Source organism: Mycetomoellerius zeteki, unplaced genomic scaffold (assembly GCF_001594055.1).
Source record: "Mycetomoellerius zeteki isolate Tzet28-1 unplaced genomic scaffold, Tzet1.0 scaffold62, whole genome shotgun sequence".
NCBI classification, from domain to species: Eukaryota; Metazoa; Arthropoda; class Insecta; order Hymenoptera; family Formicidae; genus Mycetomoellerius; species Mycetomoellerius zeteki.
Genome location: NW_017257632.1, coordinates 1,752,060 through 1,769,172, shown reverse-complemented (window position 1 = coordinate 1,769,172; position 17,113 = coordinate 1,752,060). Strand labels below are relative to the sequence as shown.

Sequence of the window (17,113 nt, the reverse complement as noted above, 5' to 3'; positions counted from 1 at the left end):
GCGTCGTATGACGAAATTCAGATGCAGTGTGAATTTAGCAATACAAGAGGTCTCTGAGCGCTCAGTGAGCGGTCGTGGTACTGAATGCACCCAATCAAACACTTTGCTGTCGCAGATGGAAAGTTATTGAAAAGTCAGCTTTATTTGTGAACAAGTAGCCAGGAGGGACGAACGTCTACGTCGGGAGCATGTTCTGTGATCACGGGTGCAACGTAACACGTGTTAGGTCGAGTACGTTTACTTGTAGAGAGAGAGAAGACGTAGTGGCTCCGCTGGCAACGCAACGAGACTTCGTCGCCGACCCGTAAGATCAGTTTAACGTTATTATCAGTCGTAATATCGAAATTCATGCTACGATGCAGGTTCCGTGTCGCCGTCTCGCGCACGGCGTCTCCGCGATCGAGTGTATATTCATGGAGCGCGATCTGCCTACGGTGACGAGATGTACACGTCGCACGCACTTTGTTAAACGGCAGCTATTCGACACGACGACGGTAACGGTGGTGATCCGGTTGCGAGTCATGATCGTGCCGCCTCGCGACGTCACCGGGGAACGTATCGCCCGATCGGCGACGCAAGCCGTTCCGTGTTCTCGCTTCCTCCTAACCTGTCCAGCCGTTGTAACTGCATGACTCGCGTGCATAACATATTGCGCCCCGATTCTCCGTGCTGCGCGGATGACGCAACGGTGTCCTCGATCGCGCGACGATCGGGTTGCGTCGATCTCGGTCCGATGAGACACGTGGCTGGCGCGTCGCGTTGAAAGCACCGTGCCGAGACGCGAACCGTGTTTTGGAGCGCGGCTTGTTTTCGTTGTGCTGGAAAGTGGAGCATGCCTCGTGCTCCGGTTCCACGTGCTAATGTAGAGCATTACCAGATGGATCGGCCTGGAAGGTGGAATTTGCTTTCCAATTGAGAGCGTTGAATCATATTTATAATTGCTTTCCATTTACATCGAAACTCAGATAATTCTCATTTGTGACATCATAACTCAGTTAAATGCACGTTTCTTTTCCTTTTCATTCTAAGTGAGATTCGACTGAGTTTTTATTTACAATCTGCACAAGCCTGAGTCTTTTGTTATCTTATATTAAAAGTGAAGTTTATAAACTTGTATCGTGTATGCGTGTGTGTGTGTGTGTGTGTGTGTTATGCGATAACTTTGTCACCAAAGTAAGTAGTGACGTCATTATCTGTAAAATACTACGACTTATTTAAAATACTATGAGTGAAATACTCACATAACTTAAGACTCGGTATTACTTGTGTAAAAATGGAAAGTAATTTATATCGCCACGTTTATATTTACTGCCACGAAAGTTAAAGTTGGCGGGAAGCGACCCTATCTATACGTCATATCCCTTTTTACCGTGGAACAAGAAATCTCTGCATTGGATTCTACATTTCAGCCCAATAAGCCGACTCCAAAACGAGAGGGTAACCACTAGGTGAAATATTGTCCCATAGATTACATGATTTCATATGATTTTATCTGATTACAAATAATTTTTTCCACTACATATGAAGTAATTTGGTAAAATATATGATTTTATTTAATATCATACAATGGTTTCTCGTTTTATATGTAATAATCGGATTATGCATAGAGATTTCATATAAATTTTATAATGATTTCAAGGACTCTGTCCCACGATTACATTAAGTGGTTACCTCCTCGCTCCAAAAATCTCGAGGCAAAGTATTGAGATGCATTATACAACCGGTTAATATTTTCTTTTTTTCTGTTTGTGCACAGATTGTAGCAGCATTAGCAGAATACACGGATTACGTAACGTACACAAAATTGTACAGCGACAAAAGTTGTGCAGCCAAGACCCCAACCATTCACGCCCGAAACATAGATCTTGAGAAATTCAAGCGTTGCAACGGTGCAGAAGGGCTCTATGTGCTCCACCGTGACTTGGGCGAATGGTACTTTAGTTTCCAAGAGCTTGCTACTGTGGTATCGCGAGAGGTGCGTCCAGGTGGCCTGTAATCCGGGTGTGCATCAGCGACAAAATGCTCAACGAGATCAAGGCGGCGGTACTGTTCTTAGTAAATCTGATCGAAAAAAGCGAAAAATTTAGTCCCGATCAATTGGAATGCTTCAAGCGGCACCTGGTCCAACTGCTGACGGAACGCTTCAAAAATCACTGGTTCCCCGACAAACCGTTCAAAGGCCAAGGCTACCGTTGCATTCGCGTCAATGGCCACAATCGTCGGGACGCAACCCTGGAAAGTGCCGCGAACGCCGCTGGTGTCAAGTATGAGGACCTGGCATTGCCGGTGGAATTGACGCTGTGGGTTGATCCCAACGAAGTTTGCTGTCGATTTGGTGAGAGCAAGGGGTCGTACTGTACGCTGGCATCATTCGATGACAAAGAAAACACCGTACCCATTTTCCAAGCCGAACATAATGAGAACATAGAGAACGAGAATAAGCCAGCCCACGTGGGGTCTATCAAAATACAGGTGAGTATTGATACATTAAAACAGATTGAATTTACAACGTTTATGCGGTAAATATAAATCTAAATTTAATAGAGTAAACGAAAGAATTTTTATAAATGTGTATTCAGAAAAAATTATTGTTTCAAAAATATTTAGTTTATCAATTTATAAATTATCTTATTCCTTATTCGTTACATATTTTTTCAATTGTGCAAAATGTTTGCAAAATAAGTAATTTATAAAACATCCGTCTAATTTACTTATCATATATTGATATGCTAAATAGGTTGCATATAAAACTATCAAACATTACAAATTGAATTGATTTACAAATTGAAGAATTAAAATTATTAGTTTGTGAAATAATTATACTGCTTTACAAATTTTGAATAATTTTTAATATGTATGAAAAGGAAACAATTTTTTTAACGTATTTTAAGATGCTGAGTTTGAATCTGTCGCCAGAAAAATTATATTAGGTCGAATTTTTAAGATATAGCATATCATTTTTAAGATGTAACATATCAATTTTTAAACTATAGTATTTCTTTTTGAATAATTTAAGTGCGACAAGTGATGAGCAAGGCAAGTGAAACAATCCAAAGTCATATAAAAAACAAAAATTATACGTTCAATTCTTTCGATTTTAATAAAACTTTACTATATCTATTGGAAAATGTCGTTTATATCTCAGAAACCTGATGTAATGAAAATATTTCTATGGCAGATTCGAGTTCAACATCGGAAATTATCCTAAAAATAGTCTTTATGTGTTCTTGCATAAATCTTACAAAAAAACTAGTGTTATTAATTATATTTGCTATTTATCGCTTTATATCTTCATTGTTTTTTTGTGTCCAATCAAACTCTATATTCGATGTAATATCTCTAAAATATATAAAATAATTTCGATGTATTATAATTTCAGAAATCCCCTCTAACCGCAAGTACAGAACAACAACAACCGAAATCAAAACCATTAAGCATCGCTAATCAAAATCAACAGCATAGCAATAACGGTACAGGTAAGAGGCGCAACTTGAACAGTCCTAGGTTGCACCTGAACAGAAATCGTTCGTGGTTTGGCCATTCCTTCAGTATGGGTTACGGCCCTCATCCAATCAACCAGCCATGGTACAATATAATGCCCCCGCATTTCCTCGGTGGTCCTTCTCCGCCACCCTTTATGGGACACCGAGGGAACAAGTGGGTACATCAACCCTCTTATCCCGCAGGACCCGCCCGTTTTCACCATTGGTCTCCCAAAGCTGCTCTTAAGGTATAAAGAGAATCGTTTTAAGAAAATAGTTAAGAAACCTGTTTCTCTTCTCGAAAAAAAAACCAGAAAATTTGAATGACAAAATTTAATTGCTTGTTTTCCAGAAAATATTATTGAATTCATTATTAAAAGTATTTAAATTAAAATGTATTCATGACGACAGATGTATGCAGGTAGAGAACGTAAATGTAAATTTTTATATTGGAAACAGGTTTATTAACGCGTTTCAGTGATGAAAATTATCCATCCTGTAATTACAAATGACCTTGTTCGAACTAAGGCTTACGATTTTTTATGAGAGGTATCGCATTATTACATGTTACGTATATATAATAAAAATTGGAGTAAATGTTTAACTCCGGATGCAAGGTTGCTTGTAAAAAGGTAGACTAGTGGCAATTCAAATAGAACAGTAAACGACGCAGTATATGCGTGAAATGGAAATAGATGTCATATCATGACAAGTTATTTCTCCGATCAATTTTTGAAATAACTTAAACTTTATTCGGAATATACGCGTGATAATATATCAAAGAATTGAGAATTGAAAAAATTTGTTTATCTAATTGTCGCAAATTGATGAATTGTATATCTGCTTTGTTACATCTGTTTTGTTACATTTGTTGTTGTCAAATGCGTTATTGAATCTGTATAATTGAATTGGCAACGCCATTTATTTAAGCGTTAATAGTTTATAATAGGGCAGAATGGGAATAATTTCAAAAGTTTTGAGACTTGATATAATTATTTACGATATAAAATAAAGTAAGTTTATTATTTTAGGTCCTTTATCAATGAACTCTCTGAACTGGTGTACATCGGTGCAATAAGTTAAAGTGTAATAAATATAGTTTGTTCCACTTTAACTATTGCATCGTGAGCGTCATCAATTCAAAGAGTTTTTCAATAAAGAACACAGGCCTTTTGCGGCAAACGTTGCATACGATGATAAATTCATGTTTACTAACAAAGGCCGTAGCTTCACGTATTTCTTAAACGATTTATCTGAGTTTCCTCCAATAAACCTTTCGAAGGTGATGCAGAATGGTCCACACGTTATGCGTACAACTGTATAGTATATTTAAAAAAAAACCATGATTAAAACATTTTTATTTTACTCACACAACATCGAAAAGATATTTTTGTAATAAATAATATGTCGTATGTGTGCGTGTGTGAGGCACAGAAAAGTTTTATTTTACACCAAAAGGAATGAAAGTCTCGACATGAAGTCTCAAAACTTTCGAAATTAATTCTGTTATTTGTCCCATTATAGTTTAATTTAAACTGGATATAAATAACCGGTTTTGTTCCGATATGACTAATATTTGCTCTATAGTAGATTTTATTTACATATTATTAGCTATACATTGTAAAGAACTGAATGACGTGTTAAAAAGTTACCTTTTATTTCGTGTGTGTGTATATATTATTACAGTCGATTGTGATTGCGTGATAAACGTGATTTCGGTAGAATCTTGATTTCTATTCTGATTTGGATAAATTTGATTATATATATATTTTATTATTATATCGTCTAACAAGGTGTAAGAACAAATTCGTTCTACCCTCTCGTACAAGGGTAGAGTCGCGAATGCATTCTATTAATTTTCATGCTTGGAGAAAAACAATTCACATTTACTATTTAAAAATACTGCCGCTATTGAGATTTTTATCAATGATCAATGCTGTTGTTGGATCAACGAAGCGACGCTGACACTAAAATTAATCGCGCTGCCATGTGCAAACGTTTAGACAAATTGTTGTTGTCACGTTTGACACGAATAAGTGTGTCTCAAATTTATTCTTATGAATCATATGCTATTTTTAACTTTAATGTTTTTGCGTATATTCGTTGTTTGTGTATATTCAGCTTCTTATTAGGAATTAACGCGCATTCTCAACAAAGTGTAATATCAATGAATAGTATATCAATTTCGTATCGATGTACATTCGGCTTTTTATATATGTATATTATTAGAGAATTTATGAGACATCAATAATATATATTTACTCATACATATGTTGGCTTTATATACATAATATACGTACGTATTTTTTGTTTTTATTATGGGTGTGTTATGTTTATATATACTATATATATATATATATATATATACACTGTGCGTGAATATGTTAGTGACAAGTGTCAATGTCGAAAAATGTAATTCTTAGTTGTGATTTATTTTGTAAGATCAATTGTTTCTTCGAGACAGTATATAAATTCTGAACATTTAACTTAATTTCACGATAGCTAGTCAAGTTTACTGCGTAATTAATGATCTAATTTCTACATAACAGATAGAGAAGTTTTTATATATATTTTGAATTATAATTAATACATAGGCAGTAGTATAGAAATATACAATTTATTACGTATTTTGTCTGATAAGTTTTCATACGCTTATGTTTATATTATACATTTAGAAGAGCCAAATTCAAACTCTTAATAAAAATATTTTTTGATAATGTTGTTTATTTTTTATAGAATTTGAAACGGAAATTACATAATGCAAAACTTGTTAAAAATTAGATCTGTAACGTATCTTGTAAAATTATCTTAACTCGTTAACTTTTCGATTTTTGGATATTCTATTTGAAATTCCGAGAATTCGACCGATCTGGTCCGAGATGTGCAATTAATATCGTGCAATATTTGTTGTACAATGAATAAAAGTGAATCTTCTCGAAGGAACAATTTGTATTACGTGAAAAAACGACATTGCGAATGTGTTTATAATTTCGAGATAAAAATCTCTGAGAAGCACGAGGTGCATTCCTACTACGCACTAACTGATAACAGGATTAACACACTTAAATAATCGTTTCGATAACACGATAGAATCATGGGGATTGGAGAGTATGTTATATTTAATATCGCATGGTAGAGAGAAAAAATATAGCCCGATATATGCGGACTGGTATATCACTGTTGCCGGATACGCGAATGACGAAGATTAATCTAGATGCGTATCGTAAAAAAATAAACTACGTTAGATGACATTTTAATCAAGGAATAGAATGACTCGTCGTAATATCTTCTCGCGGCCTTGTTTCGCGTAACGGAAGGAGCCGCAATTTCATTTCGCCTCCATTTTGAGACAATGATTGCTAGCGTTCAGCAAAGTGAATTGGTTTTCTTTTCGACGAATAAATTACAATATAGCCAACCTTTTTGCTTACGTGAATTAATTCTAACGTCAGATAAATTCATTAATATTATATTAGAAAAACTACATTTAACAATATATTGGTCTCGAGATAATTTTTATTATATAAAAATTTTTTTTATATAATAGAGATAAAATCGAGATGGTTTTTATACGATGAAACGGTGTCTCCGTTACGATGAAGAAAAGCCGGTGTGAACCAGGTCGTCCCGTATGTAGCGCAATTCTGCAACTTTCACAGTTTTACAGTTAGCACCGCTAAATGCATACAATCTGCCCTAGTGTAGGAACTTTGTGTTCAATTTGTTAAAACCTTATTCAGAGAAGTTATGTTGTTGTTACGTAGGAATATGGAAAGTCTATATAAATATCATATATACATATAAATAAATATATTACGGCATATATATATGTAGATTAAGCAATATTGCATTCGGACATATTCTTTTATTAATATTCTTACATAATACATATATATAATATATACACGTATATATATATGTGCATACGTACGTATACATGCGTGTAAACGTGCGACATACACACATATATATGTGCACACATGCACATTTATACGCGCATAAAAGTATATATATGTATATATCAATGAGGGAAGGAGAGGCGCTCAACATTTGAAATGTTCCAAACTTTCTAACTGTGTTCACACGTAAGAAGAAACCGAATGCGACAACAACGTACCTTTTCTTAATGATAAGTAGGTAGTCAATTATTTTATACGAGCTAGACACATACAGACGCGCATATTGCGTGTCTTGTGTAATCAAACGGTAAAACGCAGTAGACAGACGTACTCGCGTAAAAAAAAAACCTTTGTAATAGAAAATTTGGAATGCGATGTGCGTGAGATGATCAGAACGAATATTAGTACGATAGGCAGATCAACGGTTTGCGATCCACGAAATCACTTTGTACTTATCCTACTTTCGCTGGACGTTTTAGCACTTTGAATCAAGCGGCTCTATTTTGCGTTTTATTTTCGGCTCGGTTTATCAGGCTTGTGCATCTAAATGGGACTCTGCATTCATATGATGTAGTATTGAAAGAGGAAAGTCGATAAAACGAATAATAGATTATAAAAGGATCTCGGTCGCGAGGCGCGAGTCGAATTGATGCCACGTGTCGCGCGATCGGTGGATTCAAAGTGTTAAATCGCATTATAGGAGAGCACGAGTATCGGTGCCTTTTTCCCTTGGGAAAAAAAAAAAATAGATTTACGTGACTTCGTTGATTTGTATACCACGTTATTTCGTCGTGCGTTTACTCACGCAGGCGAGATCGTATTTCACATTTTCCATGACACGCAGAGTTCTCCACTAACGAGACATTGATGAGACAACCGACCGGATGTTTACCGGATGTTTACCGGATTGTCGCGTATTTAAGAACGTATTAATGTTTGGATCATTTCGATTGTAGGGTATAAAGCACCCATATAAACATATACATATATATATTTCTCCTCTAATGCTGTGTCATACATTGTAGGGATATTTCTTCTTGCATAGCTATTGCGATGATACTGGACGAATATCGAGAGAAACGGTCCGATTTTCTTCTAATATAACTTCGAGATAAAGTAGTAAACTATAAAAATGTGTCGATTGTCCATTTAAATCGGAACGAGTCAATGCATTCTGAAGAATTTAAGATAATTTATTATATTTTAATAAGATTTTTATATTTTAAAGATTTTACTGATCCGCGAAAAATTATATTAACATCACGGAAGAAATTCTGTTAACTTAATTTGTAAATAGTAAAAAAAACGCAATTTTGTAACGTTTAGTAAATCTGAACAGAGGTGAAGGACGTACATTTATTTGTAGAAGGTTAAAAAATTTTTTGCTAATACTGCACAGTTATATTTAAAAGGACAAATTTTATCTTAACATGGACAAAATGGTTTTGCTGAGGTATCTAAAAATGTAGCTAGATATAGATTTGAAAATTAAAATAATTATATAGGACTCAAGCTAGTTGCAAGAATATCAAAACTTTTTGCAACATTGCTTATTATGAGATTTCTACGTAATTATTTTGATGATTCCAAAATTGGTTTTAGGTTTGCAGATATCTAGCTAAATTTTTAGGTACTTCATCAAAATCGTTCTTTCTATGCAAATGGATTGCGTTAATTTCAAAGAAAGAGAGAGAAAAATTACGTGATGTTGAATAATTAGAATGACGATTGAAGGAAGGAAGGGAAACCATTGCTGTTCTGCTCATTCTGTCGTACGATCTTCGCGCATTTCTGAATAAGTACTCGATATAATACGGCTGCGTTCGACACACTTCGTTTTACGCGTTTATCTGTAATATCGTACATTTCAGCAACAATTACTTATCAGCATACTTTCGATAATACCCATGTCTTGTACGTCACACGACACTCAAATACTACGTCTTATACATTTTGCAATCGAGGCTAACGAGAATGTACGATTCCGTCGTGCTTAATCGATCAAATTTTATCATTGAATACGACTACTCACGTGGCCAAGCTAAACGTAGCGCTTTTGGAATGTCTCGATTGGGACACGTCGGCGCTTCGTTTTTTCGCACCGTAAACGCGAAGTGACGATCACCGATCGGGGTCGCGTAGGACCCTCGGCCGCGGCTGACGCTACTTGCACAGCAAATAGATAAGGGTTTCCTCTGTCGTACGTAGTTTTATGATGTAGCGTAAATTGCTAACGCAGCCTGCGAAATCAAAGGCGTTACAAACCGTGTCACGTCGCGATTTGGAGAAAAAAAATAGAAAGAGGAAGAGAGGAAACAAGAATTTCCTTTTCGAGACCAGAGTGTCAATCGTGTAATTTTTTCCTTAGAGTGGAACCGTGAGAAATGAAAATTTGTTGTATGTATGTGTGTATATATTATACATACATTCGTATATAAAAAAATGTCATTTTTCATGTTTTCACTCTAGAGAAAACATTACATGATTAATATCCAGCTGGGAATGCAACGCTGCGATATTTTCCAAGATGAGCTTAACAGATATTTCTCATAGTTATCAAAGAAACTACCGGTAATTTATTTAATACGTATATATGAGATGCTTATGAAATATAACAATGTTGCGGATTTTAATTATGTATTATCATATGTTAATTTCATCATCGTACTAATTTTATTGCAGTTTAATTTTTCTTATCGTTCGAAAATATCGTAGTACGGTATTAACGGCGCTACCACAATGAATATTTACTACTTTTTATTTTTAAGATTTTAGAAATATGTAAATATATCTATATATACATATACATATAATGATATATATATTTATATTTGCAGATTTTTTTACACAGCGAATAAAATAATCTTATTTATATGTGAAAGGGAAAGGATTATTCTAAGCCGCATTTGTAATGCCTTTGTTTTCACAGTCCGCACCAGAGTTTTAACATTGTTGTCAGTAGAGATTATTGTCTGATCAGAACAAGCGTCGACCATTGTCGCACTCTGTATATATACATAAATATTATACGAATGTTATACATGCATACACAGGATTGTTCGAGGAAGGTGTTCACAAGTAATTATTCGCTGCAAGTAATATAATATATATTTTTTACTCTTGGAAATTTAATCGTATATCTGTTTTGTAATCTGCGTTTTGTCGTTATCGAATTTAATTAATTTAAATTTATTTATTTAATTATTCGACGTCTAGTATTTTATGATAGATATGACTAATATGACTTATTTATAACGACTGTTTAGATATGGCTTTATACTCGATATACTTGATTTTGTTACAATAAACGACTTATGTAAATGTTTTAATTAAAACATGAAGTTACAGTGGCCGACGTTTGCGCGGAATTTTTTGCGCGGCCGAATAGCAAGGATATACTGTGTTTGAACGTATGGCATTACTTCTCTTCTGTTTGCAAAAGAAACTGGATAATATTTAATTGTTCTATTCGCGAGACGTTGGAATATCTGTTCTGAAAAGAAGTAGGATGAATCTATTCGTAACTATTTAATCACTTCTTCTGGCAATCCCGTATGTATTTCTCAAATTGGAAAGGAAGCAACATTGGTCAACGTGCTGATGATCAGTAAAACCGTAAAAAATTAGCTTATCAAATAACTTGTGCATTTAGGCAAAGTTAACTTCAACTGCATTATGAAATCCCGACCGATGTGTACTCGCGGTCCTGTTTCGAGATGTGGCAGTTTTTTCTATAAAGTTCAAGCACAGATACACTTTGATTCGACGATTTCTCAAGTATTCTATTTGACATGATATCGTGAACATTTAATGTTATTATAATTGTATTAACGCCATTAACGACTTATAATTAAATAAATCATGTATGGGGATGTAACACACATTTAATAAATACTTTTGCAAATCAGTGTGCGCTGCGTCATATTCGTCTTTATACAAAAAAGCTATTTGTCTATATAATTTTTTACATAAACATTTTTATTTCTTTATAATAGCGTGTAATTGGTGTTGGAATTTTTGCAAAGACAGATTTTTGTTCATCTCTTCGTAGTAATGTTAATATATTAATAATTATGTAAAAACACTAATAAAATAATTTAGGTCTATCAATATTAATATCACGCTTGCATACATTTTTTCCGAATATTTTCTATTCACGTGTATTTTCTTAATTTTATGCACCAATTGTTGTACGTCTTGTAATATTATTGTTCTTGTGTGGTCGATCAAACTTCGATTAATTGGTGATTAATTTATCACGTAATTTAGTAATAATGTATACGGTAGATCATTAATTTGTTGCTCACATGGAAATTTTGCTGTAAGCGATCGCACCGGGTTAAGTTAATTGACAATTAACTAATCAAGTACTTATATTAATTTGTTGATGCGAATTAATTTGCAAAAATGGGAAGTGAAATTCTTTGTTATTAATTGACTCATGGAAAGAAAGATTAGATTTGGAACGATGATTTACAAAGCTGGAAATTTAATTGTGAGCGATATATTAATTGTAATTAACTATCAAATCCTGTTATACATATGTTATTCTATTAACACGAATATATAATAATTAATTTTTTATTTGACAATAGAAAGAAAGATTAGATCGGGGCGACAAGTTATAGAGCTAATTATAAAAATTTTATTCCAAGCGATATTTTATTATGTCGCTAATTGAATGAATCGCCGATTAATATCCGTTTCCATCAATATAGATTAACTTCAATCCCGATTCAACTTTTCAACTTTCTAGTTGTTAAAATTATTAAAAAATGAAGAGAAAAGAGAAAGAAAGCCGGTTTTACCATCTTGAATCGGTTTGATTGATCGATTAAAGTAGAATCGAGATTGAAGTTGCTCTACATTCGTAGAAACAGGCATAAGTTAATCGGGGCTTGGTCGAAGTCACTCTTATCGTGGATGCGTTCCTGGAACCCAACTTGGACCCGAAACTGAACCCAGCGATCACGGCACTGGTTTGGAGATGTTCGTGCTGGCTCGTGCCGAGCGACGAAAACGGCAGGTGACGACACGACGGACGATGAGCGGGCCTCCTTTCGCGACGTCGGTCTTCTCGCGATAAAAGAGAGAAAGAAAAAGGAAACTAAAGAACATGCACCGTCGCGCTTTATTCGCGCTGTGAATCCTCCCCGCCGGACGCGCGCGCGATTAATCGTCGGGCGCGCGACGGCCCTGTCTGTCATTTCTGCACTCCACGTCGCGGACGCCGAGCCGAGGGAAGGAAAGGGTTATGAGGCGCCAACGGGATCGCAGTGCTCGCCCCGTTAGACGATATTTTTGCGTTATTACCGATACCGTTCTCAGCGTGGCGGGTCACCATGGCGGAGAAATGCAAGGTACGTGTTTAAGGGCCGCGATCGCGGCGCGGAGTTACGGAGTATTCCCGCCGATGACAGCTGGCCGCGGAGAGATCGCCAACGTGGCGACGGACAGCTGACTACGGGACGGATGACTCGACCTGGAGAGATCTCTTCTCGAATGAGCGACGGGAACGTTCTCATTCGCTTTCAACGCGATCCGCTCGATCTCTCGTGTTGCCTCGAGTGAGATTTATTGAAGCGATTTGTTTTACACGCGCACACGTGTGCCACGCGTGATTACTCGCGAGATGCATTTCCCTGGGAATGCGCTTAAATCTCCGTGTATCTTTGCTTCGTATAGGTACCTTACTTTACCGTCTTTCCGTACATTTTACTTGAAATGTCAAGCAGATAAAAGATTGATGAAAAGTTATATCGGATGTTTTCCATTTTGTGACACAAATCGACACAAACATCATTCTATCTTTCTTGACGTTCCATGACTGACAAAAATAGAACAAAATACGCGACAATTGTGTTGAGTTAATTGTGTCACCAAATGGAAAACACTCATCAAATATCGTATTTTCTTTAACGTCAAGATTTTAATTTATAGTAATTTGTGCTAGTTTATGTTGCAGTGTAACAGTTGATCTGTTAATTGCATTTAAATGACAATAAGTGATTGAATTGTGATTGCATTATTAAAATAATTGTCTCTTTCAATGTGGGACTTTAATATTTTATATAATTATATATTCTATATACGTTATACATACATATATAACAATTACCTTCTCTGTTTGTGACAATAATCTTGCTTGATATAAATATTGATTTTTTTCTCAATTAAATTTCTAAATAACATTGTTATAAAACAATTGAGCATTTTGGTAAACTTATATCGACCATTGTCAACAGGAATGCGGTTGTAAGTGTAGCACTTGCAGCCAGGATAATCAGCAGCACTGTGACATGCATTTGCATGCGGAGATAGAGAACTTGCGCCAACGACTACTGGAGAGAGACAACCACATTGTGACAATGGAGACGCAATTCTTAAACGAGGCCGATAAGTTCCCAAATGGAGAACTAGCTTCCATGAAGGAGGAACTGTTGATGTGGCAGGAGAAGTATTCACGCTTGCACGAAGCGCACAAGAGGGTTCAAAAGGTCAATCAAAATCTGGAGGATAAACTGCTGCGAATAGTGGATAAATGCGAGACGGAGAAAAGTGCCTTCACGAAGGACATAGCGACTCTGTCTCACAGATTAGCCGATGCGAATTATACGATACATCGATTAACTCAAGATAATGCAAGTATTTCATTTTTATATTCCAAAGTATTTACATTTTTTTATAATAATTTTTTATTTGATATTTTTCTTGTTTGAGCTTCATTTTATAAATAAAGAGATGCTACTTACGCAATTAATTTGTATTTATACGTTCTATATGAAAAACATATTTTCTCTCTTTCAGGAAAAATATAGAAACGATGTTAGTTTGGCTATTCAGTTGCTTCAATGCAAACCTTCTAATTTCGTGGGTCAGAAATATGATTCGGTAAGATATTGTCAAATATAAATTTCATGCTTATGTACTATTAACTTAAAAGTTATATTTTGGCAAAATATATTCTTTTCTCCTTTCCCTCATTTATTTATTTATCGTCATTCACTCTTTAGTTTCTATATAAATTTTCTATATTGACATTATTGAATACATGTTACAATGACATTTTACTTGTATTTATAAAACATCGTGTTAGCGTCTTATTTTTATTTTACGCACCAACAACTTTATACATGCGCGCGCATAAACGCCATAAACCTTCATATTTCTCAACCTTATATTTACATCTATAAGTATTCATGAATTTATTAAGAAATTATAATGATGTGGCGAATATATATTACATGTTTAAATACTTTTACATACTTTGTATTTTATAAAAAAATATTATTTATCGCGTGGATTTAAGAATGTCTTTCTGAACTTGACACAGGCAAGTCGATGTTTATTAAGTAGCATTTAGGACTAATCTACAATATGCTTTCTGTTTCTTGCTTTTTACCATTTTTACCTCTTTCCTTTTTTTACCTTTTATTTTTAAGACAATAAATAGGAAGCAAAGTGTATTTTAGATTAGTATTTAAAGGCACAATATGCGTCTGTTATTGACATTCAAAATAAAAATAAAGGTTCAAGACTGTTACTTTTTTTTGTTATTGTAGCTGCCTTCTGAGGTGCAGGCTAAAGTGCGGACGTACGTCGCGCAGAAGCGATGCTCCACGCAGGACACGACGCAGCCAGACATAAAGAGTATCACCGTGCCGATATCCACATTTCCGCCGACAGCGATGGTGTACAATATCACCAAGCCTACGGTGGAAAAGCATAGTGATGACGATAGCGACGATAACAAGCCACCGATGGATATGGTGTCAGCGGCAATTATGGCAAAAGTGTTGGAAGATCGCGAGAAGGAGAGAATTTTCGCCAAACATTGCGATACATGCACGTGTCACAGAAACATCCTCACAGTAGACACGGAGACACAAACGTGTGTGCCTGATACGTTTCCTATTTCTGAGAGTTATACATATAGCGTCGAAAAACAAGCATCAGAAGGCACGCTGAATGACGATAAGTATCAAAGCAAAGACAAACTTCAATCGAATCTCGCGACCCATGCGATCTTTTATGAGATCAACGAGAATGGCAACAGGATTCGTCATCACATGAACGGCGATTACGTCAAGTACGCCTCGCAAATTCCGTGTATCAAAGATAAGTTTGTTGGTAGGGGTAGTAGGAATGGGCAGGATTATACGATGGAGGAAGACGGTGTCATTACAAGAGCCAGTTTGAATAAAAAGAACTCATCTCAGAATCACGAAAACAAACATTCGTCATCGTTCTCGAGATTAAACGATCTTAATAGAATAAATGTCGACAAGGCATCGAAACCGCTCAGGACCAACAAGTGCGATTCTCCAATCGATAGATCTGCGAAGTACTGGAGCGACAGAAACTTTTTCGAACATTTCGATACCGGCAATTTGGCAAGTGCGGACAATCGGTTCTCCGATAAGGAGCAGACGCACATTGATATTATTAACGATAGGCTATGGAAGAACAAATGGACGAAGTCGAGATCCGAAATAGACCCTTTGAGGGAGAATAAGAACAAAGCGAATCGCGATATTGAACTCGATATAATCAACGATCGTGATTGGAAGAATGACAGGTCAGCGGAGCGACTAGATATGCAGAATGCCGCGCAATTTACTGTGATCGAGGTCAAGAGTCCAGACAACAACGTAGCGAATCATAACGACGGCAGTCAGACTGAGGTAACGACCAGCCCGAGTTTCAGCAGCGACAGCATGGTCATCTCTAGTTCCGATCCGTCTAGCAGTTGCAGCGACGTTGCGCAATCGCTGACCGGTGGTGCCTTCAATTCGAGCGCCAAGTCTAACTCGAGTCAGAATCGCGTAACTGGTCCGCGGAATTGTCTGGTCCGCGTCACGCCCGGTTCGAAAAATATTCTTTTGGACAACGCTGGTCATTACAAGATGTACAGCAATAACGGTGGTAGTAACGGTAAAATTAGCACCGTCTTAGTGCACGCGAAAAAAACATCTCGAGCTGGTTCCGAGCGTTCGACTTCAATTGGTAGCGATGATAATTCGCCACCGCCGGTGTTATTGCAGGACAATCAATTGCAACGAGTGGCCGAATGGGTGCAATCATCGATGTGCGTGGAGAATTCCGCGCCGCATGATAACAATAAGATCAAGTGTGTGAAGAACGCTGTGAGCGACAATTCGTCATCCGTGTATCCGAACGATTCTCTTGTAAAGCGCAAATCTTCGGAGCAAGACGGAGGTTTGATTCGCAACGTCCGAGATGTGCCGAAGAACATTGAGGATTACAGCGAGAGAGATGTAAATAACGAAACCATTGATATTAATATCTTGTCTGAACACATAGACGAGAGTAAAAATCTCATAACATTCGAGGACGACCATTTACTGAAGGATTCTCGTAAGGATTTAGATTACGAGGTAAAAGTCACAAAAGAAATGGAGGAGACGTATCTAAAACTAGCGGCGAGTTTGGATCCGGTAACATTGAGATTGTCAAGTACCAACAACGCTGAATTGACGATCGAAAAGTACAGGAAGGATCACAAGAGGCTTCACATGCAGCGAGTTCAAGATAAGGCGGGATCAAAAGCTTAACGTGTATCTCAGCGAATTCTTCGAAAACAATTGACTATATCAAGCAGGGAGTTCCTTTAAAGATATAACAGAGCATTATTTTTTGTAACTATATTGAAGTAAGGTTGTACCAACACGAGTAGTATAAAGAAAAAAAAGTCCTCGCTGCAGAGATAAA

General features: G+C 36.2%; 2 protein-coding genes across 3 annotated transcripts; both read left to right on the top strand.

The window, feature by feature from the left end:
* Positions 1–199: 199 nt before the first annotated feature.
* LOC108728607 (protein BTG3) lies at positions 200–3,805 on the top strand. Of its 2 annotated transcripts, none has more exons than XM_018457255.1 (3): positions 200–304; positions 1,757–2,472; positions 3,380–3,805. In XM_018457255.1, the coding sequence occupies exons 2-3, from the start codon at positions 2,020–2,022 to the stop codon at positions 3,734–3,736; spliced, it is 810 nt and encodes a 269-aa protein (XP_018312757.1). In that variant the 5' UTR covers positions 200–304; positions 1,757–2,019; the 3' UTR covers positions 3,737–3,805. The 2 variants fall into 2 exon arrangements, with proteins under 2 accessions (XP_018312757.1, XP_018312758.1); XM_018457256.1 differs by lacking the exon at positions 200–304 and adding an exon at positions 841–894.
* Positions 3,806–12,282: 8,477 nt separating this feature from the next.
* Positions 12,283–17,113, top strand: LOC108728606 (uncharacterized). Its single transcript, XM_018457254.1, has 4 exons — positions 12,283–12,741; positions 13,627–14,022; positions 14,189–14,272; positions 14,944–17,113. Exons 1-4 carry the CDS (start codon positions 12,724–12,726, stop codon positions 16,954–16,956), a joined length of 2,511 nt encoding a protein of 836 aa, XP_018312756.1. The 5' UTR covers positions 12,283–12,723; the 3' UTR covers positions 16,957–17,113.